The 26,649-nt window shown below is 45.2% G+C and overlaps 1 protein-coding gene and 1 long non-coding RNA gene across 9 annotated transcripts in view; both read left to right on the top strand.

The window, feature by feature from the left end:
* The window catches only part of Ttc17 (tetratricopeptide repeat domain 17), a 108,828-nt gene that overhangs the window by 64,611 nt on the left and 17,568 nt on the right, over window positions 1-26,649 (top strand). For 4 of the 6 annotated variants that reach the window (XM_052183063.1, XM_052183062.1, XM_052183064.1 and 1 more), the window contains 5 exons: window positions 8,228-8,487; window positions 10,571-10,724; window positions 14,489-14,609; window positions 17,512-17,671; window positions 18,890-18,973. In XM_052183063.1, coding sequence (XP_052039023.1) covers window positions 8,228-8,487; window positions 10,571-10,724; window positions 14,489-14,609; window positions 17,512-17,671; window positions 18,890-18,973 — 779 coding nt within the window. Of the gene's footprint in view, window positions 1-8,227; window positions 8,488-10,570; window positions 10,725-12,788; window positions 13,319-14,488; window positions 14,610-17,511; window positions 17,672-18,889; window positions 18,974-26,649 lie in introns of those variants that run through there. The other 2 variants (XR_007977901.1, XR_007977900.1) reach the window with 1 other exon arrangement.
* LOC127685655 (uncharacterized) lies at window positions 14,627-17,267 on the top strand. Of its 3 annotated transcripts, XR_007977903.1 has the most exons (4): window positions 14,627-15,762; window positions 15,794-15,886; window positions 15,918-15,948; window positions 16,011-17,267. It is a non-coding gene; the product is annotated as an uncharacterized LOC127685655 (long non-coding RNA). The 3 variants fall into 3 exon arrangements; XR_007977904.1 differs by lacking the exon at window positions 15,918-15,948 and having other exon boundaries at window positions 14,627-15,855; window positions 16,011-16,072; window positions 16,135-17,267; XR_007977902.1 differs by lacking the exon at window positions 15,918-15,948 and having other exon boundaries at window positions 14,627-15,855; window positions 16,011-16,351; window positions 16,383-17,267.

Here is a 26,649-nt window from a genome sequence, read left to right as displayed (position 1 = left end):
CTGCCACGTGAGCGCGCGCTGAGCTTGTGAGCTGCCACGTGAGCGAGCACTGAGAAGCAAACGCAGAGCCTCTGGAAGAGCAGCCAGTGTCCTTAACTGCTGAGCCATCTCCCCGGCTGCTAAGATTTAGTTTTACTTATTGTTTCATGTATGTAACTGTTTTGTACATGATACTCATGTATGGATGAATATCATGTACATGCCCTGGTGCCCCTGGAGGCTAGTAGCATCCCCTGAAACGACTTTCAGATGATTGTGGGGTACTTGGGTGCAGAAAACCGAACCTAGGTTCTCTGCAAAAGTATCAAGTACTCTTAACATCTGATCTAACTGTCCAGCACCACAATTTTTTGTTTGTTTTTCCTGAGATAGACTCTTACTGTATGTCCCTGTCAAGAACTCTCTATGTAGATCAGGCTGGACTTGAATTTATAGAGATTCACCTGTCCACTTCCCAAGTGCTGGAATTAAAGGTATGGCCCACAATACCTAGCATATAGTTTATTTTTATTATTTGTATTAGGGTATGTGCACATAAATGCAGATGCCCACAGAAGCCAGAAAAGGACAGCAGATCCTCTGAACCTGGGCGTGACCCACCTGACACGGTGCTGGGGACAGAGCTGAGACTCCACAAGCACTCCCAACCACCTGCCTTCTCTTTAACACCCAGACTATGAACTTGTTATATACCGTGTCCCATGACATCTCATATTTATTAATTAAATATGGTATTTGCCTTATGTGGATTGAATTAAAATATTTGCCAAGTAGGGCCAGTAGGGTGATTGCCGCCAAAGCTAATGATCCCCAAATCTACATGGTGCAAGGAGAATACTGACTCCCACAGATTACCCTTCACATCCAAACATATGCCCATACATGTACACATATATGTGCACAAAGTAAATAAATAAAATGTTTAGAGTAAATACTAACATAGACCTTTTCTATAACATAAAACTTTCATAGACCTTTTCTCCTACTGTTAACTGTTTAAAAGCTCTTGTGTAGGAGAAACAAGTCAGTGCTCAGAGAGACCACCACTGGTGTGAATGACTGTGTCTTTTCTGCCCACAGTGACCTCCACCTGAGAGGTTTAAAAAAATGATCAGCTCTATTAGAAAGTATTAGACTTTAAGGAAACTAAACACTTTACCAACCTAAAAGAGCTTAACCTTAGGCTGGACAGTCAGTTTGCTCACTTCCAGTGAGGATGAGTCGCTCCTGATGCCTGGCAATCTCCTGTCTTTTTTGGCACCAATACACCCACACAGTTCCGTGAGCATCCTGAGGTTGCCTGGACTGAGAGTCATGAGAAATTACCCCGAGTCGTGCAGAGGGCTATTTTACCCATTTATAGACATGATCCATATTCCAGTTACAACTCTGTAGTAGCTGGCTGTTTGTGACTAACACATTAGTCATTATTTTTCTCTAGGACAATTCAGAATAAAACATAACCACAGTTTTGCCCTGTCTCCCTTTCGTGTAATACATCACTGCCTGAGACAATAGTCACCTAACATTTCTGTATCTTCAGTTCCATGTTCCCATGTGGTTCTCTTCCACCCCCACACTTAGGTTGAGCCATGCTTATCCTGACTGGGACAGGCTGTTTCTTGAAGGCCCCCTCAGGATCGTGCAGACTGATGTAGGCAGATCCCATCTCCCCTGCTGATTCTGCTCACACTGTGAAGACACTGAGCACTGCTAGGTACCTGCTTATGTGACACCTTGTGTAAGGAATCTGGAGCTTTTTTCCTTATCATCTAGGTACCAATAGCATGTCCACAGGAGGACAGATGTGGTTCCCATGTTCATAGCAGCAGGCTTCCTCTGCATGATCATCAGTTGTAACAAGTCCTGCTTTTTACCATAAATAGTGTGCTTTCATAGACAGCCAAGGATAGACACTAAAGACATTTGAAAACTCCAGGTCAGGGGGAAAAATTAAAGAAACACAAATAGTTAAGTCCTCTCCAGTGCCCATTAGCTATGATGGTAGTTCCTACCATTTGATGGCATTTTCTAATTTACATGGTATTGTACATCATGTACTGAATTGTGAAATAGATATTATTAGGCTCACCTTATAGATGAAGATCTAATTAAGGCTCAGGAAAAAGTTTGATAGGCCCCTCAAATTGTCAGTAGGTGGCATATCTAAAATTCACGTTCAGCCTCATGATGTGTGGGGTCTCATTAGTAGTGAGCTTCAGAAATAAAGGGTTGATGGGTGAGAGCATTATTTTTAGTTGATAACATTATTTTAATGAGTAGAATATTTTACTAAGAAAAGTACAAAGATGACCTCAGACTACAGGTCAGTCTTGGTTGGAGGACGTACATCCGGCCACCTTACATAGCCACATGTTTCTCTGGAGAGATGAAAGAAAGAGCTGTATTCATGTATCATTCTCTAAAACTTCATTTTGACAAGAGAGTGAAATTATGCCGTAGACTGACATTTTCAGATTGCTGCTTGGTGCGTGTTTCCCTGGCCCATGGTCCCTTGCTGGCAGGCACCCTTGAGAAGGAACACTTCGTGGTTATCGTCATAACCCTGACCCCATGACCCAGTTCCATAGCCTGCTGCGTGTTACAGTTTGACAAGTCACCTCTCTGAGCCAAAGTCCTACACACTCTGGAGCACCTGTTAGTTGAAGGAGCCCTGATACTGGTACCAGAGTCTCCTCAGAGGACTCCCACTGCCTTTCCTGACTGTCCTCTGAGTTGTTCCTGTTCTACTGCCTCACAAAGAAGGACCTGCACTGGGCTCCTGCTACTTTCTTCCTGCTGAGCACACTGAGCCCCGCCCTTCCCATTTCAGTATGAGTGCATTAAGCCTCACCGTGCTCTCTAGCTATCACGCTGAGAGTTTACACCAGTGCTTATGTGGTAAGTCCCCAGGAGATCACAGCTTCACATCCTGACTTATTGTGATCAGACCACTGACATTTAAGGAGGTCATTAGGGCTCAGAACAGAGTTGCTGGGGCTCTACACTGGTTGCATTCCTAATTTGGAACAAAGTTTGTCTGTGTCCTGTATTTGGTATCACAATTAAAATTAAATATATGGGACTAGAGAGGTGGCTCATCAGTTAAGAGCACAAGCTGCTCTTCCAGAAGACGCAGGTTCACTTCCCAGAACCCACACACAGCAGCTTGCAACAGTCTAACTCCAGTTCCAGGGGCTCTGACACCCTCACACCAATGCATATGAAATAAAAAATTAAATAAAGTTTTTTTAAAAAGGTAATATACTCTGATGACCTTCATGGTGCCCACCTGTAATCGCAGTACTTGAAAAACAAGGGCAGAAAGGTTATGAGTTTGAGGTCAGTTTAGGTTGTGTAGCAAGCTCAGGACAGCCTGAACAAGATCCACAGACCGGTTCCGATTGGGTGCTCCATTGGCTAGTCCTGTTCTGATGAAGCCATACAGGAGGTGTTGTAAGTCAGACCTGAAGTGAGCAAGGACTGGGACTTAAGCCCTGCCTGTAGGCTCTTTACTCTCCATGTTTTTTTGTGAATCTAGTGCAAGTTTTTCTCTCTTTTGCTCCTGAAATTTCTCTTGAAGCCCCTGTTCTGAAACTGTAAATGCTATTTCATACCAAATACAATCGCATGTCTTTGTTTCCATCCTGGTGCTCTAGTCCGTCTCAGTACTGTCCCTAGCAAGTCACCCACCAGCTTCTGTGGCTGCCTCAGCTTCTTCTCTCCCAGCATGACCCATTGCATTTTCCATCGCATCAAATCTTTCTAACGCTGAACTGAAATACAAGCTGCCCCTTAGGAGGCTGGTGCTCTTGTTGCCTGTCACTGTCTTGCTGCCTGGCTTGACGGTGGTCACTCCTGCCCACTCCTCTCCTCCAGGTCAGTTCACGCATTTCCTTCAAAACGCAGTGGCTCCCAGTCTCATCGCCATCCTTAGAATAGTCCCACCAAGATGTTTCAGTCTTCATAGCGAAGTGTTTGTTCACCTGATTGTTTCTAAGCAGTGTGCCAGCAGCCATTCCTAGCGTGTGTCACCCTCAGTCCCACGGTCCCTCATTTAATGTACACTGTGGACTGTCACCAAATCTCTGTCTATTAGCATAATCGACTTGGAGTTCCTTAAACTAAGGTCCCCAAAATTAAGCTTGAATGTATGTGTTTTCGAAACATTGAGAAATTGCGCTGAGCTGCCTTCAATGAAATTTGGGCCACACAATCTACATTCTCAGTGACTCTACTCTCTGTCATTCCTGACAGAATATCTAACATGGCAGACACTCTGTGAACCCATGTGACCCTCACTGTGGATACTTAACATTCTCTTCAGAGTCACAATATTTATCCTCCATTTCCCAAGTGCAAACGGTGCCTAGTAAAGAAGATGAAGGAAGCGTGGAGGCGTGCGTGCATGTCAGTCTCTGTTTCAGTTTATATCACACCATCTGCCCCATGGGCTACAAGCCTGGAGTCTACTCCTACTGCTTGCTTCCAGCGTTATTCAAAATCTGAGATTCCTCCACAATCCAGACCTGTCAGCATACGGGAGGCTGTATTTCCAATGAAGGACGTCTGCACAGGACACTGCTCTACATGGGGCAATAAGTTATCTGCAGATAAGTTCTTCCTTCCATTCTACTCTAGTCTTTAAGCCCCATTGGTTATGATAGTCCAGCCCTCAGCACACCCCTAAGTGCCAGCAACTAATGTTAGTGAGTTATCTGATAAATGCATTAGGTCCTCACTCTGTCCTACCACTTTCTTCTCGCTGCATGTTCTGTGAACAGCCTGTTCTCATACACAGACTGAGAACTGACAGCCAGCTCATAGAGAGCCCAACTTTTCCACAGAAGACTTTAAATCCTGAAGTCCTATTTAAACCTACTCAGTTATTTCCTCCAAAGATCTCTTTGCATTCCCAAAGTCAGCATCCTTTGTTCTCTGACACACCTTTCTAGCCCCAGTTCTGTCCTTTCTTCTCCCTCCCCACCCATGCCATCACCAGCTGACTCTCCAGTCCCAGACCAGGGCTGTCCTCATCCTCATAGCTTTCACACACATCACTGTTACTCTGCTTAAGGTGCAAGAGGTCCCAGAAACCCCACCAGAGGGTCTTACCATCCCCTCGGAATTGTGCTTGCTGATTGCCTGTCCTTGTGCTTCGTTCTAATTAGTTGCAGTTAGTCATGCCTTAGCACATGTCTCATGCTCCTGCACATGTATCTGCTTTGGTCCATTAAGTACCTGAGCCAATGCACATGTGCTTTTTAGAAAATTTCCCCCAGGCTGCTTCTATCTAATGGTCAGAAGCATTCATGTGCTTTTTGCTCCCATCAAAATAGTTATGGCATAAATATACATAGGAAAACCTAAATAAATAAACCCTGGCTTCCCTCAATCACAACACATTTGTGAACCACCATCTGAGGAGTAAATATAAAGTCTGTGTGTTAGCGTTGTTCCCTAAGAACTCCTGTCACCATGGCTCAAAGACCCTGTGGAATAGATCACCGGAAGCTAGCGGCAGAAGCCTGAAGCAGGTCTGTGGCCTTCCTTCACTTGAAATACCAGCTTTTCCTCCCTCCCTCCCTCCCCCCCCTCTCTCTCTCTCTGTCTGTCTAAGTTATGCACTTGTATAATACTAAGTGTGTCCATATCCACAGGGCAGGAGTAGTATGCAGCAATAACCTTGAAAACTATTCTTAGACATTATGCAGGTAAACAGCATGGATACTTTCACATAATAGTCAGTGCTGAAAAAAAGTAAGAGTTCTCGACACAGCCTGTGTCAAGGTTAAGGTTCTTGTTGCTGTCATAAGCACCATGACCAAAAGCAACTGAGGGAGAGAGGGTGTTTGTCACATTGCAGCTCAGAGTCCATCCTGCAGGGAAGACAAGGCAGAAACCAGGAGGCAGGAGCTGAAGCAGAGGCCACGAAAAAGCTCTGCTCCCTGGCTTGCTCTCCATGGCCTGCTCAGCCTGCTGCCTTCTCAGGGAGGCACTGTCCACAGGGAGCTAGCAGGCTCCTCCCACGTCAATTATTAATCAAGAGATACCTCTACACACTGGCCTACAGGCTAATCTGATGAGGCATTTTCTTAGTCAAGGTTCCCTCTTCCCAGATAGCTAGCTTCCTAGCTTGTGTCAGGTTTACAAAAAAACAGCACAGCCTCCCCTGTGCAGTCTGGGGAGATGGAAGTATCTTGAGAAAGTACTCTGCCGTCTCCCTTTGGCCTTAAGCCACATTCTGTAAGCCCTATGTTTTGCTGGCTGAAACTTGCCAAAGACTGTTTCCTGTCTCATACTGGGTGGGAAATCCTTCGTGAGCCATAGGAAGAGAAAGAAAACCCAAAAATCAGATAAGGAGCAGTAGAGCCGACTCCGACAGCTCAGTCAGATGCCAGGCTCTTCCACTTATGCTGCTGTGGGAGTTCCCAGGGCCAACTCTCCAGCTGTTTTCCTGGCTGGTGTGACGCCTAATTTTATGTCGTTTGCCATTCAGCTGTGTGAGCTCCTGACTTTAGTTATGTGACCAACTGGCAAGGTAAACCATAGAGTGAAGTCCTCCGGTGCCTGCAGGACAGGAGAAGACAGGCCCAGCAGATCCTGGAGACTCGTGATTGCTCTACTTCACAGCTACTGGGGTCTGCTGTGTGCTGGGCCCAGGACTGGACATCAGGAGTAGCATAGCAACACAGAGATTTGAAATTAGATCTTTGTCAGCCTACATGTGTATCGCTGGCCACATGATCTAGGCAACTGCCAACCACTTTTGTTTTAGTATCCCGAAGCACAGACAGGCTTTGGTGAGCCTAGATCCCCTCCTCAGAGTACTAACAGTGACCATAAGGAGCTGTAGAAGGCAGCAGATGGCTTAGGCACCTCAGATGAACTAACTGGAAATCACAGAGGTGAGATCTGTAGTCTCGTGGTTGTAAATTGCACCTTCCAGCTTTGTCAAGGAAGAATTACAGCTTGACCTCAGGCTCTCCCATGTTCCACAAAAGAAGCCAGGACAGAGGACAGAAGTGCCAGCAAAGCAGAGGATGACGCCACAGACCATGTGCAGAGCTGTTTTTCAGCTGTAGTCATCAGCCATGCTTCTCAGCCTAGTGTCTGCCCCGGCACCCCGCAGAGACTAATAATGTGCATTTCTGTGCCTGGATGTGTCAGGGTGTCTGTATGTGAGATCCTGACACTGGCCTTATTAACATGTTTTTAAATCTCTGAACAACCTGGAATTGCCACCTGAAGGAATAATGAACTGCCATAGGCAGCCACACCAGTGCTCCCAGGCTAACCAGGGGGAGTGCTCCCAGGCTAACCAGGGGATGTGTGTTATAAAAAGAAGCATTTCGCTTTTTGTTTTTGTGCCCTATTCATTTCTTTCTTTTCCTTTTTCTCTTCTTTTCTTTTCCCTATTCATTTCTAAAAGGGATAAGATGTGACATTTATGAAGTAAATGATGTAGAATACAGTGATTAATTCAAAGTAAATAACAAAAATTAAGTAGCAAACAATTTAGAAAAAGGAAAGCATTATGTTAAGGAACTTAATCATTTCTGAGTCTCCTCATGGTCTAAGCATGGGGTGGAACTTGAAAGTTGTAAGCTTCATGGAAAAATGTGAGAGGAAATTTTTGCTAGCATATCCCACTAAGATCCACAATAGGAGATCTTAATACTTAAACAACATAAGTAATACCTTCATACCCATTTTAAAGGAATTAAACTAGCATATAGCTATTTTTATACTATCACTGAAAATGGAAGCTTCCATTAGAGTTGTTATCTACTAACCTCTGCTCACTCAGTTCACACAGTTAAGGAAACTCTGTACACTGGACACACAACCGCTCGATGGTGACGAATAAAGTAAGAGACCTATATATGCAATAAATAGCAGACTGGCATCACCCTTGCCATCTGTGGTTTGTATGAGCAGGGGATCTTTCAAATAATGTGCCACAGCTGTCCCCTCACTGTGACACCACCCATGGCTGCCTGCCCTCTGGCTCCTGTCTTTGCTTTTGGGCAGTCTTTTGGCAAAGGCTAAATGGCAGAGATGGTGTTCTGTTTCAAGGTTTGAAGATGCTGAGTGGTGTTCTATGACGGGGGCTCTATTGTCATGCCTCTAAGCAGAGTCAAAGTGCCCTAAAAACAAGGTTTGAGGCCCTGTGTGCTTGGGTACCCGCTGTGAGACTGCTGACCACACAGCCCTTGCATTGCAGGCACAGTGGTGGAGGAGAGCAATGGTTCTGACGAGGTCGAGAAGTCAGATGAATCAAAGATGTCCGAAGAGATCCTGGCTTTGGTGGATGAGTTTCAGCAGGCCTGGCCTCTGGAAGGCTTCGGGGGAACATTGGAAATGAAGGGGCGACGTCTGGACCTGCAGGGAATACGGGTACTGAAGAAAGGACCTCAGGATGGAGTAGCCAAGAGCTCTTGCTATGGAGACTGCAGAAGTGAAGATGATGAAGCAACAGAGTGGGTAAGTTTGCCAGCTCAGTGCTGCGGAGACGGCAAACCCCAAAGCCTACATGGGAAAGCCAGCATAGTGGCTTGTGCTTGTAATGCCAGCACTGCGGGGGGGGGGGGGGGGGGGGGGACAGAGCCCAGCCTTGTCAGGAAGTCCAACCCACCGAGGGGGCGGGGCGGGGGGCAGATGACAGCTCCTGAGGACTATACTGGAAGTTGCCCTCTGGCCTCCACACCCATGCACACCAGTATGTCCATAAACACACTTAATAAAGCACACACACATGCTGCCACATATACACAAACACATACACAAAGAGTTCACCAGCTCAATTCTCATGAAATTGTAGCCAGATTTTATACATTCGTACTGTACAAGTACAGTTCACACTGTAATTTTCTAGAAAATAGCATGTTATATAAACATTACTGACTCTTCTGGGAGGTGAAGGGAAACAGGAGTGTAAATCACCCTCAAAGCCACAGACGAGTGATGGATGGATGACATATGTTTCTGTTCAGTGTCTTCTGTGTACTCATCAAGACTAGGTCACCTTGTTCATTTCAATACCAACTTGTCATTTAGATTTTAAAAAATTACCAAATGCAGTATACACCTGTAGTCTCAGTACTCAGGAAGCTGAAGCAGGAGGATGGCATGAGCCCAAGACTTCATATAGCCTGGGCAACATAGCAAGTCTGTTCAATAATAACAACAACAATAATAATAATTTCTTTTTATTATTAATTAATTATTTTTTCAGTAATAATAATTTTAAGAGGGAAACTTGGCTGGGTTTTGGAAAATACTTTTCCTTTTCAAACTATTTTTTTAAATTGGAGACTAAGACTTACTGTAGAAAGCACTCACTGTTGTAGTGCACTCATGAGCCCTTAGCCTCATCTCGTGAGCTAGCCAGCCACAGTAACACGAATGTCTAGTCCCAGCCTTCCCACAGGCAGGAGGAGGCAGACATAGAGCATCTCCAGAAGCTCTCAGGCCGGCTAGCCTGGATGACAACAGTAAGGATCTCACACAAGGCGGCAAAGTGAGTACCAGAGCTAGAAGGTTGTTTTCTGACCTCCACACGCATGACCTGCACTACCTACCCCACACGCAAACACTTGAGCACACACAATATACTCACATCTCTTATACAGGGATTTTTAATTTATAATAACTCACCTTATAACTCACCCAATCCAGTGTGCTTGCACATACAGTCGTGAGTGTAGGACCACCCCCCATGTTCAACCCATCTGGTGCTGAACCTATAACAGAAACTGACTCTTCCTCCCTTCAAAGGTCATCCACAGTGAGGCCTCGTGAGCCCTAGCTGCTCTGGGTTTGTGAGCACAGTAGACCTGCCCTGCCCAGAAGACAATTTTACTCCAGCCTGCCCTGCCTCTGGCTCCTGCAGGCCCTCTGCCCTCTCTTTCTCACTTGTCCCCGAGCCTTTTGAGGAGAGGATATGCTGCAGATGTCCCGTTTGTGGGTGAACACTCTGTATCTGGGCAAGTTCAGTTCCCCACCATTCACTACACAAATAGACTTCCCTCCTGGGGTCTGAGAACTGCACTAACCAGTGGGTACAGAGATATGGATTTCAAAGGTGTTTCGATAGTGTCCATTTAGCAGAGTAATAGTAATAGATCCACCCAACCCCCAGGAACCATGGATTCTTGGCCAGATTTCCAGTAACAGGCATTCCTTCCCCCCTGTGGAGCAGACCTTAAATCCACTCAAATAAGAGTTGTTAACCCCAGTAGCACCATGCCAGGACTGCACCCATGAGCACGTCTGGCCATACAAGTTGTTCCTATTCACAGCTAGATAAAACTATCAATGACTTTTTTCCTTCAATAACCCACATAACACCTTGTGCTATTGAAGATAGCCAGTGGGAAGAAAGCTTCCTGGTCAGTAGCAATTTGATTTTTCCATGTCCTCTGACCAAAGTCTGTGTTGTCTCCAGAAACAGGCTCTTATCAAGTTCTGCTGGGCTAGGTTATCCTTAAAACCACTGAAATCTGTAGTGAGTGACAGATTAAGATTCATTGGTCTCATTTGTTTGTAACGTGTTTTTGGTTCCCAGATCACATTCCAGGTCAAACGTGTAAAGAAACCCAAAGGGGATCATAAAAAACCTCCTGGGAAAAAAGTAGAGGCGAGTCAAGCAGAAAATGGACAACGCTACCAAGCAAACTTAGAGATCACTGGCCCAAAGGTGGCCTCTCCTGGGCCGCAGGGTGAGTGAGGGAGCCTCACAGCTCATCTCTTACTCCAGGTCGCTGTCTCGTGTCTCATAGGAGATATGGTTTATGACTTAGAGCAGTTCCAGTGAGAGATCAGAGACCTATCAGTCACTAGTATAAGGAAATTTCCATTAACTATTTAGGTCGAAGGCCACTGCCATGCACCCAGCTGAGTTTTTCCCCAGCAGTTAAAAAGTATTGATAGAATTCCTTTTTTAAAAAAAATTATATCCCTTTTTAAAGTAATATCTTTACTATCTTAGACTAATAACTCAATTCATTAAAATTTGTCTTATTTAACTAAGTTAATAAAATACTGACTAACACAGAGGGCAATGGTAGGATCTCTAGAATAGGATCAGCTTAGCCGAACTCAGGACGTATCTTCATATATCCTACGTGTCCTAGGAGGGTGTCTTGCTGTGACAGAGGTTAGAGACTTAGATTGCTTGTGCTGCTAAAGACTTATGTCGAGTTACAGAAGGCAAACACCTCCTTCTGCTAAGTCTATATGTATTAGTAGAAAAGACAGCCAGGTGTAAAACATGGAAATGACAGTTCTGAGGGGTTAAATGTCACTGTAAGAAGTCATCACGGAAGAAAGTCAGTAGTGTTGATAGGATTTCCCGTCAAGGGCGTTCCAAGGTAGAGAAATACAAAAGATAATTCTCATACCAGGGAGGCAAAACTAAAGTCTGAGCAATGTGATTTTGCAGAATACTTTAATATATTTGTATCATATATTTTCCATGAGAGGGGGTATCAGTGTCATTTAAGGATCATGAGAAGTGCGGTGGTGAGATAAAATATGTACAGCTACTTTATCAGACAAACACACAGCACACAGTGCAACAGAAGGTCCAGTCAGTCGCAGCCAGAAAGAGCGGGTGTAAACAGTTGAAGTCTTTGCTTACCAAACTGTCTAAATGTGTGGTGCACAGTGAGAATCAGCAGAGCAAGCCTGAGGTTAGTATGACAGATGGGTCAGAGGAATTTAGAACATAGTGATAATTCTTCTATTAATGAACTTGAGGAAAGTTGCTTCGCATATAGCAAAAATATGTACACAGAGTTCCTTAGCCTAGTAACAACTGATAAGCAGCGTACATGCTGTACTTTCCTAATTACCTACAGCGTGTCTGTGGCGCATGCTGTGCAGCAAAGAGACATAACACAGAAAGTCAGCAAAGACAGTTCATCAGTGGTAAGGATGTTCCCATCTGAGGGACACACTGTGTCTTATCAACTATTTTTCTCACATTTCAGTATCTGATACACAAGACACATGTCACAGATGATGTATGTGAGCGTTGGCAGTTTTTTCTGTCATAAATTGTCTGACATCTATCCTGTTGAGTTGTTGCCTCTTGAATCAGCTACACTTGACCTGCTAGCAAGCGTGTGAAACGGTAGCAGCAGGTCACCCAGCAGTGTACATGCTCTGTGGGTGCTGAGAGAACTGGAAGTCATGTGTGTTTTCTTTGTGGCCTTCCCATGTTACAGATATTTTCTAATGATCCTATAGTACTCTAAAAGCCTCTCACAAAGGGATAACTAAAACCTGCATGGCTGGGATCACATGAGAACATCTGGGCAGGTGTATGTTTGTTTGCTTGCCGGCTTGTGGCACTGGGTGGGAGGGAGGTTGAAGTGAAGGCCTTCCTCTCACTAGGCAAGTCATCTTCTGAGCTACACCATGACCCCTTTAAGTAGTTCCAGGTGGTGTGAGCTTAGCAGGCCCAAGTTGTGCACTGAAGATACTTGCAGATGAGATCATGGGGCTGCTTACTGTCCTTGAAGGAGAGTGCGCTCAGTGTGGAGAAATGCAGAAATACCACAGGGGGTTAGGAGCCCTGTTTAAATAAGTATGACTTCTGACCATTGCCAGCTAATAAACTTGCGCTGAATCATGTCCAAGTTTTAAAGCAAATTATTGAGCAGATGTTTGTCAACCTATGGGGAGAAATGGAGATCTTTGAGAACCGTAATAGATATACTAAGTACTAATAATAACAAAATAATAACAAATGAACTAATTTCATTTCCTTTTTTGGCTAGGGCTTCTAGACTGGAAGACCAGGGAAGTGCCATAGACATAATATAACTGGATCTCAGCAAGGCATTTAACATCCTCTTATGATATCCTTGTGACCAAGATGGAGAGATGTGGGCTCGAAGGTTCCCACTGCCTACAGGAAAAAGTGCAGACTTCCTAGTGTGGCATGCAAGACCCTTTATAAAGCAGCCTCTCTCCACCTGCTACCTCCACCCAGGAGTCAGCCATGCTCCGATTACCCATGCCTTTGCATACGCTGTTCCCTCTGCCTGGGATGCCCTTATGCCACCTCTGCAGTGCTAATATCACTCGCCCTTAAACTTGAAACTCAAGTGCCTTTCTCCCTTGCTGCCTTCAGACAGAAGTAGTTGCTCCTTCCTTTGTACAACTCTTGGGTTCCTCCTTGAACACTCTGCTGTGACAGTGTAACAGTCTCCTTATGTTTGCCTTCCTCACTAGCCTGTGAGCTGCAGAGCAGGCTGCCTCTTCCTGTGTGTACCCCAGTGTGTTGCACAGTTCCCAGACCCTTATAGTAGGTGCTCAATAAATATTTTTCAAGTGACTTTTTAAAATATAAAAAGAAAATTATCTTTATTGTTTAATGTATGCATTATTCAAAGTTATTTTGAAATTCTCCAAGCTGATCTTTTTTTTCTTTATTAAAATCTGAATCTAAATCCCTGCCTGTACCTCAAATGTTTTTTCTATTGCTGGTAAATTCCTACAGTGTAAAACATGCTGCACAGTATTAAGGTTCTCCTCCTGCTCATCCCCATCAGAAACCCATTAGATAAGACTTTATTTTGCTCTTTCCTGGGGATTTGACCTGAAGTAAAGGGCTCAGACTGAACAGGAGGTGCCTTTGCTAACACAGGAATTGGAAACATGTGTTAGAGTCACATAACCTATGTCTCGGTTCTGCCTCTGCTGCCCCGTTAGCCAGAGAACTTTGGGTGAGCCGCTCCTAAACCGCTTCCTCCTCTGAGCTGTGAGGAGAAAGCCTAGTGAGCTTGGGGATTATGAGCCCTGAAGCACAGCTTCTGAACACACAGGAAACGCTCTTGCAAGAAATGGTCACCTTGTAGTGTCATAGATCCCATCCTGACACTGTTTCTTTGTAGCAGTGATTGTCAGGGGCGATCTTCACCCATGGAATATTTGGCAGTGTGTGGTGACATTTCTTGGGGGGGCTGTGCTACTGAAATCTAATGGGTTGACACCCACGTGCTGCTAAACTGTCCTTTAGTGCACTACAGTGTCCCTACAACAAAGCATTATCCACCCCAAAATGTCACAGTGCCAGGGCTGGATGCCTGCTTTAGAGATATGTGTTCCCATTAAGTCAGACATATCCTCATAAAATCAAAACCAGAAGGGTAAAAATGAAACATGGTAGGAATGTTAGTATCTAAGAGTCTCTGAATCCTTGTTTCACATTGACCAACCTCAAATACAACAAAGGATGATTTTTATTTCATCTTTGAGAATAAGGCCCTATATCAGAGAGGAAGGATTTTTGTTCACATTGCCACAAATGGTAAGATTGTAATTAGATCTGTTCTCCTGTGGTGCACATTCTAAAGGCAAGAAGGAAAATGGGCACCCCCAACCATACCAGTGTGGGTGATGTCATCTAGGGGAAGCAGCTGCTTAGCTTCCATTCCTTTGTACTGTATCCATTCATGACATACTTTCCTTCCAGAAAAAAAGCGTGACTACCAGAGTCTGGGGTGGCCCAGTCCCGATGAGTGCCTCAAACTCCGCTGGGTAGAGCTAACTGCCATCGTGAGCACCTGGCTAGCAGTTTCTTCAAAGAACATTGAGTGAGTACCATGACATACCCTTCCTCATGGGATGTCCTCACCAGTGAGCCACAGTGGCTTCCGCTGACTCTAGTGACATCTTCTGTGTCATCGGTGGTCAGAAGAGTTGTCTTTCTGGCACTGTGAACAGCTGAGCTTGGCACTGCTACCCACGGCCTAGATGGCCGCAGTCCGTGCAGAGTGGTAAAGGAAACCCCATTCTAGGCGCCTTTGCCTGTTACAAGCTGTCAGATGTAGCATATAGTTCATGTTGAAGAAAAGATCCTTGTCTTTAGAAATACAGAGGCCATTGCGTAGACATTGGACACCTTTAGGGGAGGTAGGGCAAATCTAGACTGAGCTACACCTGTGACGGGAGCAGGCTAAGGGGCTTTTGCTGACCTCTGAAGTGTTGCTGTTCCCCACATCTGCCACGTTTTGTTTCATAATCAAGTCTAGTCTGAGTGACTGCTCCTAAAATTTCCTTCACCAAGGATGCAGTGACCCCTCCCAGATTTCTATCTTCAGACCAGACTCTTCCTCAAAGCCCCAGACTCATTTATACCCACAAGCTCAAGAAAACACATATTTTCTTGCCCAGTGTCCAACATTAAAAAATAAAATAAAATAAAACATTGATTTTGTTTCTCCATTTCACATTTTTTTAAAGATTCATTTTTATTTTTTAATGATGCGTATGTGTGTAGGGATGTGAAGGTATGAATGTAGGTACCCATGGAGTCCAGACAAGGACATAGATTCTCTGGTAGCTACAGTTGCAGGAGGTTGTGAGCCACTTGATGTGGGCACTGGGAGCTAAAGCTGGGTCCTCTGACAGAGCAGTATGTGTCCCTAACCACTGTGCTATCTATCCAGCCCCCCATTTCACATTCTCAGAAACTATGTTCAGCTGTATTCAGGCCAGAAACCCAGATATCCTGAATAATAATCTGTTACCAGTTCTTACTACTTTTATGCCCTGAGACCTTCCAAGCTGTCTGCCTTTCTGCATCCACACTGCTGCTCCCGAGTATCTGCACTGCCACACAGGTGTATGTGGGCCTCCTGCCCTGCCACGCAGGTGTATGTGAGCCTCCTGCCCTGCCACGCAGGTGTATGTGAGCCTCCTGCCCTGCCACGCAGGTGTATGTGGGCCTCCTGCCCTGCCACGCAGGTGTATGTGAGCCTCCTGCCCTGCCACGCAGGTGTATGTGAGTCTCCTGCCCTGCCACGCAGGTGTATGTGAGCCTCCTGCCCTGCCACGCAGGTGTATGTGAGTCTCCTGCCCTGCCACGCAGGTGTATGTGGGCCTCCTGCCCTGCCACGCAGGTGTATGTGAGCCTCCTGCCCTGCCACGCAGGTGTATGTGGGCCTCCTGCCCTGCCACGCAGGTGTATGTGGGCCTCCTGCCCTGCCACGCAGGTGTATGTGGGCCTCCTGTCCTGCCACGCAGGTGTATGTGGGCCTCCTGCCCTGCCACGCAGGTGTATGTGGGCCTCCTGCCCTGCCACGCAGGTGTATGTGAGCCTCCTGCCCTGCCACGCAGGTGTATGTGAGCCTCCTGCCCTGCCACGCAGGTGTATGTGGGCCTCCTGCCCTGCCACGCAGGTGTATGTGGGCCTCCTGCCCTGCCACGCAGGTGTATGTGGGCCTCCTGCCCTGCCACGCAGGTGTATGTGGGCCTCCTGCCCTGCCACGCAGGTGTATGTGGGCCTCCTGCCCTGCCACGCAGGTGTATGTGGGCCTCCTGCCCTGCCACGCAGGTGTATGTGGGCCTCCTGCCCTGCCATGCAGGTGTATGTGGGCCTCCTGCCCTGCCACGCAGGTGTATGTGGGCCTCCTGCCCTGCTCATTCTTGCGTCAATTGTTTCCATTTGCTTCCTACTATGAGATTCCTTTGGATGTAAGTCAGGCCCTCTCACTCTGCCACTACCCAGCTCGGTCATAGCCTTCACCCCAAGGCCTTTGAGCTCCGCTGCTTCTGGAAAGCTATCATAACGTCCCTCCTCGGGTGTAGAGGAGATGTATTTGCTCATGAGCATGCTTTCATTATTTCATGCTTTCTGACTTAGCACATCTGTAATCCTACACCTTCCAAGATATTAGCAACATAACAACTAGGACCTCATGTTTGTTTAATTATTATATTAATTATTATAATTATCTGATATGCAGTAGGTATGGAATAAATAACCAATGGAGCAATAAATGTTTTCCAAATACAAGTTAAAATGTTTAAAGTAAAATTTGGTGGTGCCAAATTATGTAGTACATATGATTGATTGTGTGGTTAGCTTGTGAGAAGTGACCTCTTGCGCTGGAGAGATGGCTAAGCAAGGTAAGAACGTATACTTCTTTTCTAGAAAATCAGAGTTTGGTTTCCAGTGACCATATGAATGACTCAAAACCACCTCCAGCACCAGGGATATCTGTGCCCTCTGGTCACCTGCCCAGACTGGCACAGAGATGCACATGAATATATAATTTAAATTTTTCAAAATCTTTTAAAAAAATAACTTCTTGAGATCATGAAGTTAAGTACTTGTATTTGACACCTAACACAATGAATGTCCAGTTGAGTCTGCTTTTGCTGTCTACCTTTTAGATGACTTGCTCTTTGAGCAACAAGTATGCTTCTGTTTGTAATGGAAAAGTAGGCTGTAAAAACCAGTTGTACGTCTCATTGCTATCTGTTCCCTAAAAGAAGAAACCCTAGAGGAAATTCAGTCATTTCGAACCCCATCCCCCACCTCACCCCCACCCACCTCACCCAACCCTACACCCCCCCCCCCCCCCCCCGCCTCCCCACCTCCCACCCCCCCACCCCCGTGAGGGAGCACCGCATGGAAGGTAGAGGTGTTGTTAGAATGTTCTCTGGCTACTTGGATTTTCCAGGGTTAATGTGGTCGTCTCCATTTTCCAGCATCACAGAGCACATAGACTTTGCCACACCCATACAGCAGCCAGCAATGGAACCGCTGTGCAATGGTAATCTCCCCACGAGCATGCACACCCTGGACCACTTACATGGAGTGTCCAACAGAGCCAGCCTTCACTACACCGGGGAGAGCCAGCTAACAGAGGTGAGTATTCAGGCTTCTTCAGACTGCTGTGGTCTTAGCCTCAGAGCTATGATGTAACTGACACCAGAAAGCAAGGAGCAGCCAGGGCTCTTTGCACTGTTTTAATTTTTTAATTTTTTTAGTTCACCCTAACTTAGATAGCTTTCAGCCAAGCCTAATTCTATTCAGGCCTTAAGACAGAGCTTGCAATTCTTATGACTGTAGCCAGTGCACCTATCAGGGTGGACTGGCTTCTGCATCCCACAGAAAGGCTCCGGAGAAAAACATTTAGGGCAGTTATTTTCCTGTTGATATTCTTAAGAAAGGCAGGAGGACCAACCCAACATATACCCAGCAAAGACTGTACCTCAGAGGAGATTTGGAAAATGTGTTACAGATGCCCATGTTAAAGGATAAGTTAAAAAAGATAGCAGATAATATACAATGGCATAATCCAGAAAGATGTGGTAGAATGTCCACTAAATGGACAGTTTTAATGTCAACTTGACACAAGCCAGAGTCCTTTTAGAAGAGGGAATTTAGTTGTGAAATGCCTCCACCAGCCTGGCCTGTGGCACATAGTGGTCCTGGGTGCTCTAAGAAAGCTGGCTGAGCAAGCCACGAGGAGCGAGCAGCAAGCAGCACGCCTCTGGGGCTTGTACACAGTGACGGCCTCCAGTTCCTGCCCTGCACAAGTTCCGCCCTGACTGCCTATCGTGATGGAGTGTGTCCTGAGAGTTGTAAGCTGAAATACACCCTTTACTCTACAAGTAATTTTGGTGGTAGTATTTTATCCCAGCAACAGAAACCATAACTAAGACAAATATATTTATTGGCATGATGAAAAGTTAAAAATACATTATATGAAGCTATAGCGGTTTACACACACACACATGCACACACACACACACACACACACACACATCTGGAAACATACCTAAAGGCATCAGCAGTGCCCGTACAGGTGGCAGAACTACAAGTAGATTTGTTAACTTATTTTCTAGTGTTGCTATGGTGACTGTGTTTCCTACATCTGTAAGTTTTTCTAAGTGGGAGGGAGAGGACCGTGGACTGTCAGAGTCACCTTAAGTGTGTCTTTCACACACTGGCTTCCCCAGCAGATGCGCAGCAGTGTCCCAGAAAGCATTTTGCTGTGGTGCTCCACCCGCAGCAGAGCAGCGACAGCAGCATCCAAATCCGATCTCCTTTTCAGCTCTCACCAACCATCTCCTGTTCCAGGTACTTCAGAATCTTGGCAAGGACCAGTATCCGCAACAGTCACTTGAACAAATCGGCACCCGAATCGCCAAGGTTTTGGAAAAAGTAAGTACCCCAAGGTCGCTAGAAATTGCTGCCCACCCTCTGACTTCTCTCTAGACTATTGGCCTCACGTGGCTCTTGCCCTTCTGCCCGTGGCTAACGTGGCCAGAGGCCCAGGGCGAGTGAGCCCACTCAGGGGACCTCAGCACTCTCCTAACTCCTCAGTCACCACCGTCGCTCTTCCCACCACCCCTTTGCCTTCTGGGATGAGGTGAAGTCAGCAGTGCCTCCTCTCCTCTGCCTGTGTATTGAGAAGCAGTGCTGCTAGGAATGGTAGAACATGGGTATAGGAAGTGATGCAGTGTGTGGAAGAACATGATAGACAGAAAATACCTTGTGAAGTAGCTTTTCTACTCTAGTCCTGAAGCACATTTACAACACTACATTTTCAGCAGCTCAGAGAAGGTTTCTGAACTGTCCAAGATGACTTCTCTGCCTGTGTGTGTGATATTCTATAAAAAAGGAGTTACATTTTTTTAAAAGATTTATTTATTATATGTAAGTACACTATAGCTATCTTCAGACATACCAGAAGAAGGTGTCAGATCTCATTACGGATCTCATGGTTGTGATCCACCATATGGTTGCTGGGATTTGAATTCAGGACCTTTGGAAGAGCAGTCAGTGCTCTTAACCACTGAGCCATCTCTCCAGCTCGAGAAGTTACATTTTTAATTTGATAACTCTGTAGCTAAGAATCAATCTAGTAGTATCTGATATTGAAGAGGTTATTTATAACAGCGATTAAGAAAAGCAACTCAGTTCAGTGTGAGCATTACAGGATGCGATAACAGCTGTCTTCCTGTGGGTATTACACATGGGAATTGTCCATTTGTAATGAAAGGAGGGCACATGTGATCTACAGACCCAAATAAATAAATAAAGAGTTAGAAGTAAGGATTGCCGAGAGTGCTGGAGATGGACAGAAAGGCCTGTGGAGGTAGAGGCAGAAGACAGGCTGGGATGGCAGTTTCTGAATATGGCCACAGACGTCTGTTCCCTGAAGCGAAGATCTTGAGTAATACAAAGAGCTGGCACGGGAGTGATGCAGGCTCAGGACCTCCAGCAGAGGAGCAGCAAGGCTCACCAGAGAGCACGCCACAGGAAGATGCTGCCGAAGCCAAACACCTAACTTAGTCTAGACTTCTTGCCATGAATTTTAAAAATAACATGAAAGAACTTATGAATCAAGATCGCAGAGCAAAACTAAAAATGCAGGGAGAGGCTAGCAAAGGGTGTGAAAGCAGGATTCTCGCCCTGAGTGCGAGCAAACAGGAGCGAGCGAGTCCCAGGCAGGCTGCTAGATAGGAAGTGGCAGCAGGGAGAATGCAGATGAGCACAGGAGGGAGATGCAGGGTAGGAGGGAGAAGGGGAAGACAGAACACAGAAGAATGGAAGGAAACATGATGGGAAAATGCAATTGGAGCTACAATTAGATAAGACTTGGCAAGTTATTTTATTTCTGAAAAATATGTCTGGTTAAAAGGGCATCTTCCAAAAGAGTTAGCAACAATGCTTATCCAAGCAAATTATTCCATTTTAATAAAGCAAGAGGGAGTCTTTGACACTTCCCTCCTGACACAACAGTTCAGGCTCCAAGAGAGAGTGCCCCACTTCAGAGCAACTGCATCCAGCACCGGACAAAAGTGCTTCTGAGTTACTCCTGGGCTTAGATGAAGCAGGTATCTACAGCCCTTTGTATTCATTAAAACCACAAACAGAGCACAAGTGTGAGTGGGAGCACACTGAGAGCAGGCGGGGCTGGAGCTCAGAGGCCGCTGGGGTGGGGGACAGTGAGGAGACCTGACGCCAGGACTGGAGGATGAGGAGGAGCGGGGTTAAAGGCATGAGCCTCAGACTCCCACTCAGAACCAGCAAGTCCTCAGAAACAACCTAGCTGGGCGTGGCGAGCTGGAGAGCGAGATGCTGGCAGATGGGTTAAGACGGAAGCAATAGCATGTGAAAGAAGTTCTTTCCAGGTGAAGACGGAAGAGGCACAAAGAAGGATGCAGAGCTGTAGGTAGAGAATCTCAGCTTTGGGAGCAACCTGGACAGCAAGCATGTGAGTTTAAGGCCTACACAGACTAGACAATGAGACCTTTCAAAAATACAAGCCAGAAGTCCCCCTCCACCCAACACACAACAGGAAATGAAAGGAAAGTTAAAGAGGCAGAAAGAAAGAAAAAACCCAATACTCATGTAATAGGAATCCTAAAAAGAAAAGGGGAGAAAAAAAACCAAAGCAAATATTAAAAGACTTTGAAACAGTATCTTGAAAAGGCAAATCCTCCAGGCCAGCCAGACCTATGTAAAGAGAACCTGTCTTAGTAAAAACAAAACTACATAGATTCTATCTAATAAATAAACAAATAAAATGAAAAAAACTAAAGAAATGGACTACCATTGCACTTGTCCGCAATCCCAGCACTTGGTAAAGAAAGATACAAGTATCAGTAATACAGGGCCAAGCTGGGCAGTGATGGTGCACACCTTTGGTCCCAGTACTTTGGACCTCTGTGAGTTCTAGGATAGCCAGGGCTCCACAGAGGAGCCCTGACTCAAAAACAAAAACAAAAACAAAAAACAAAAAACAAACAAACAGAAAAAGAAAGGAAGAAAGAAATACAGGATACAGGGTCATTCCCAATTACATATGGGGTTTAAGGCTAGCCTGGGCTGTTTGAAACCCTGCCTCTCTAGAAGATATCCAACTCTAAAATATATTTTAGTAAATTTATATTTTTAATCCTCCCCCCCCCGTCACTGTGTGGGGGTGGGGAGGGCGGAGGTGATGTGGATGTCTGAGACAAATGCATAAGTGCCTCTACCTACTGAGCCATCTCCCCAGTCTCTCAGAGTACTTTTTAACAAATGTATTTGAATGTTCAGAATAGACTCCTGTTACTAGGTTTTTAATAAAGACACGATTTCAGAAGTCAGTGCAGTAATATATTTAGTATGCTCAAGGAAAAAACTGAGCCTTGAACTACCAAGTTGACATAAATATAACATAACATCCTTAGACCTTGCAGTGATTTTTGCTCCCGTGCACCCATCTGCACAGCCTAGCTGCCCATGGTAGCATCGGTCGAAGCATGGCGTCTGCCTGTACAGCCAAGCTGCCTGCAGAAGCCACTGCCATATAGAAGGACCGTCCTCTGAAATACAGGTATGCTGCAGCTGTCAGAAACAGACTGAGTAGGAACGTGCATAAAAGGTCAGATCAGTGTAGTGCTTAATTAGTGGGTACTGCTTGGGAATTGATGATCATATGCTGATACAGAGGAAGGAAAGAGTATCAGGAAAAATAAGAATGGAGAGAATGTGTCCCATGTGACCAGATGTGAGGTGGCAGCACACATTGTCCCTGGGGTGAAGGCAGTCAATACAGGCACAATATGAGCTTTCCCAAATACCAAAGATAGAGTGGGAAAGGGCGGAGGACAGGTGCACAGGAAGTGAATGCTTATGCACAGGTACTTGCCGTTGCAGCCAGGGTCAGTGGCAAGCTCTTAGTCAGAGCTGGAAGTGCAGGTGGGCGATGGCACAAGCATGAGACTTTCAGGATGCTTTAAAGCATAACTAGGGGCTGGAGAAATGATGGCTCAGCAGTTAAGAGCACTGGCTGCTCTTCCACAGTACGTGGAAGTCTCAGCATCCACAAGGCCACTCATAACCATTTCCAGTTCTGGGGGCTCTGGTGCCTTCTTCTGGCCCCTGTGGGGTCCAGGCATGCACACAGTGCACAGACAGGAAAGTAACCGTACATAGCTTTTATTTGTTAATGTTTAAAGCACACTCATAGGTTTATTCATGACACGCCTACATAAAATTTAATAAATTTAATATTTTAATAAGATTAAGATTTTAAATGGACAAGACATATAAGGAAAATACCAAAGCCATTGAAAACCACAAAGTGAAGGACCAAGGCAAAGTACCAGTTTCCTCATCAGTTGGTGGTTGGGGGTTCAGCACTCTAGACTTAGCACGGAGAACAGCTGCCCGTCTCTTCAGAGTTCTCTCCTCTGCCCTCTGCACTCAGCTGAAGTCACTCACTCTGCTGAGGTGAGACACCCAAGACTACTTTGTTCATTTGATGCCTCCTGGGAAGGTTACAAGAGCCAGAGATGCCCAAGCGGAAGTGGAAGCTGCCTCTACCTTAGCAAAGTGCAAGTCTCCAGGCTCTGCCCAGAGTATATGGTGCCCACCTTCAGTCCTCCACATCTTCCTTGAGGGAAGCAATTCTGAGACCAGTAGTGCCTGAGCAGAATTCATAGAAACCAAAAGCCATCTTACAGTGCTGCATAAAGAAAATGCCAAGCCGGGCGGTGGTGGTGCACGCTTGTAATCCCAGCACTCTGGGAGGCAGAGGCAGGCGGATTTCTGAGTTCGAGGCCAGCCCGGTCTACAGAGTGAGTTCCAGGACAGCCAGGGCTACACAGAGAAACCCTGTCTCAGAAAAAAAACAAAAAGAAAGAAAAAGAAAAAGGGAAAAAAGTAAAAAAGAAAATGCCAAACCCAGAATTCTGTGCCAGCAAAAGTGCTGGGGACATGTAGATGTGTTCAGCCGATCAAACACTGAGAAAAATTCCACCAGTAGATCTACAGTAAAATAAAATGGAAAGGGAGGTCTGTAGGGAAATTACCTCAGGTAGAAGTACAGATGTGTGAGAAATGACAGCAAAAATTAAGCTGCAAATGCTCAGTGACTCATGTACAGTGGGCTGTGGCACCTTGGCACCTCACCATAAAAATGTGACCATATAAAGAGATGAGGTAGCAGTTACATAGGGTGGAAAGAACAATAGTATGGTTTAAAATCCCAACATTTACCTGGTGTCAGTCAGACTGTAAGAGTAATGACTTACATGTATGTTTTAAGCCATAGGCTAACTTCCAAAATTGTTTTAAGATGCAGTTTAGCAGCAGGAAAATGGAATAGCATAAAGTGTTTGATTAAATTGAAGGAAGTCAAGAAAGGCAAGAAGATAGACATATCAAACTAATAACACAGACACAGAAGCATCAGGAGATGCTGCCAAGGCAGAAATGGAAGCCATGTGTCATCAGCTTTCTAAACACAGCCACTTGCTATGTAGAAGGGACACTTTAAAGGTCCCTTATAAAAAGGTTGGAAGTGCAGATATGAACAATGACATCATGCAATGACAAAGAGGAGTTGAGGATCACTGCATTCTAATCTCAGGGAACATAGAGGCAGAAGGCACTAACGGAGTTAAAGGGGCGTTTCATAAGGATAAAGGGGTCCACGGTAAGCTGGGTAGTGACCCCAGGTGCCCAGAGTTTATGAAAGTTACCTTAGGTCGGAGAGGGAATTCTGCAGTTACGAATTTCAGAACTGAGAGATGAAATGTTATCCTGGTGTGCATAGGAAGGCACTGTGTGCACTCACTGGCAGCCTTCAGGGAGGGAGGAAAGAGCAGATGTAGCTCAAGTACCAAAGCCTGTGGTCCAGAAGGTGAAGGTGATTTAATGAAACAGAACTACGTTATTTCCTTCCTCCTTTGGTAATGACTCTCCTCTCAGGGAGCTCAGCCCTGCTGGTCATGGATTTGCACAAAGATGCGAAGTTCCTTTCTTATCTCCAGAACTATGCAAATAACATACTTCTATCTCATTAAATCACCAAGCTTGAGTCCCTTTGACACAGCCATAGGAAGTTAATTAACCAATGCAATGTGGATGGGTTCTACTATGTATTCAATAGCATGGCTCTGAATACATACAGTGACCTAAAGAAAAATAAACATACTCCCTATCTAGGTAGGTTTTAATATACATCTCAGAATATAAAACGAGGAGGAACCATGAGCACCTGTACACTTGACCCAGGTGGTATGTGTGGAGCATCATGTCTGGAAGTGACAGGGCCTTTTTCTTTCCAAATACCTAAGAAAGAAAAAAGTCACACATCTGATTGGATTTTTAAAAAAAAGTTTTAACAGTATTCCAAAATTTTAAATCACTTAGGATTTTTCTTACCAAATAGATTAAGCTAATAAATAAATAAAACTGGAAAGAAAGAAAAAAAGAAAGAGAGAGAGGAGAGAGAGAGAAAGAGAGAGGGAAGGAAAGAAGATTAATTTTCATATAGGTATAAAGAAACTTTAAACTTATAAAAAATTGCTAAACCTGAGGAAAAATATAAAACAATGCTGAAAGATATGACAAATGGAAAAATAACCCACGTTCCTGAGAGCAGAGTCCCCACAGTGTAAGAACGTTAGTTCTTCCTGAGTTAATTTGTGATTTTTAGCAATAACAATAAAAGTACTGTGTTTTCTCCAGCACCAGACAAGCTAATTGTAAGTTTATCCACAAGACTGAACAATGAAGAATTACCAGGCAGACTGAAAAAGAACAGTTGGAGAAGAGGAGGACTTAACCTCATATTAAACATACGTGAAGTCTTTAATTAAAACCGTTTAATAGTGGTGCATCAGCACGCAGACGATGAGAAAGCACAGGAAGCTAATTGCATGTGGCAGCTCAGCACACAGAGCCAGCACCCCAGCGCAGTAAGTCACGTGTCAGATGCTGGATAGGAAAGAGGTAAGATTAAATCCATCCCTTACACATCCACCAAGATAAATACTAAAGGATCAGAGATTTAGGTTAATATAAAAATAGATCTCTTGTAAGTACAGATAGAATGTGGGGTGCTGAGACCTGAAAGTGGTAAACACTTCCCAGATCACTAACTCAGAATTCCCATGCAGTGTGGGAAGTGGTTATCAAATTACATAAGAATTAAAAACTTAACATTCTCATAAGGACTGCAAACAATGGCAGTGGGCAATTTAAACCTAGGGACTAGAGTTTCAGGTTTTTAAAATTAATTTCTAAGGAGCTCCAAAAAGCATCAGTGTCTTCGGATAGGCTAAGCATGATAGGACAGTGGGCTAAAGAGGGAGCAGAGGAGGTAATGAAAATACTCAGGTTGAATCAAAAAGGCGTTTCAGCTTAATGAACTGCAGGGGGATGGGGGTGATATGCTAACAGACGTGGGACAGGGGTGATACGCTAACAGACGTGGGACACGGGTGATATGCTAATAGACGTGGCCCTGCGGCTGGAGAGCTGGGCTGGGGTGTCGGTGAGAAGAGCAGGTTGCAGAGCCCACTGATCTCCACAGTGCATCAGCAAACTCAGCAACAGAGCACAAAGAGCTGAGACTAAAGCCATGGAAGCCTTTGGGACAGTCTCACCCTACAATGGAGGCAAGAATTCTAGTTATCAACCCACTACTGGAAGACAGGGTCTTCTGATAAATATCCCAGGATTTCATTTGAAAGGTCTGGAGATCTGTGCCTTTCAAGAAGGACCCAATCAGGGAGGAGACTTTGCCCAGTGATACAGCAGCCAAAACTCAGCTCTTAGTAATGGAATAAAATGTGAGGACAGGACAGATGCTCTATGAGAAGCTAACTGTGGGTTAGCACCTGTCACCAAGCCTGATGACCTGAGTTTCACACACACACACACACACACACACACACACACACACACACCCTACCCAGGACCTACATAGCAGAGGAGAGGACCAAGGTTTTCAAGCTGCCCTCAGACCTCGTGAGTGCTACAGCGTGTGTATATGTATATGCATATGTACATGTGCACACACACACTAAAACATACATACATGCATACATATA

Source organism: Apodemus sylvaticus, chromosome 5, assembly GCF_947179515.1.
Source record: "Apodemus sylvaticus chromosome 5, mApoSyl1.1, whole genome shotgun sequence".
NCBI lineage: Eukaryota > Metazoa > Chordata > Mammalia > Rodentia > Muridae > Apodemus > Apodemus sylvaticus.
This window is presented reverse-complemented; position numbering and strand designations above follow the sequence as displayed.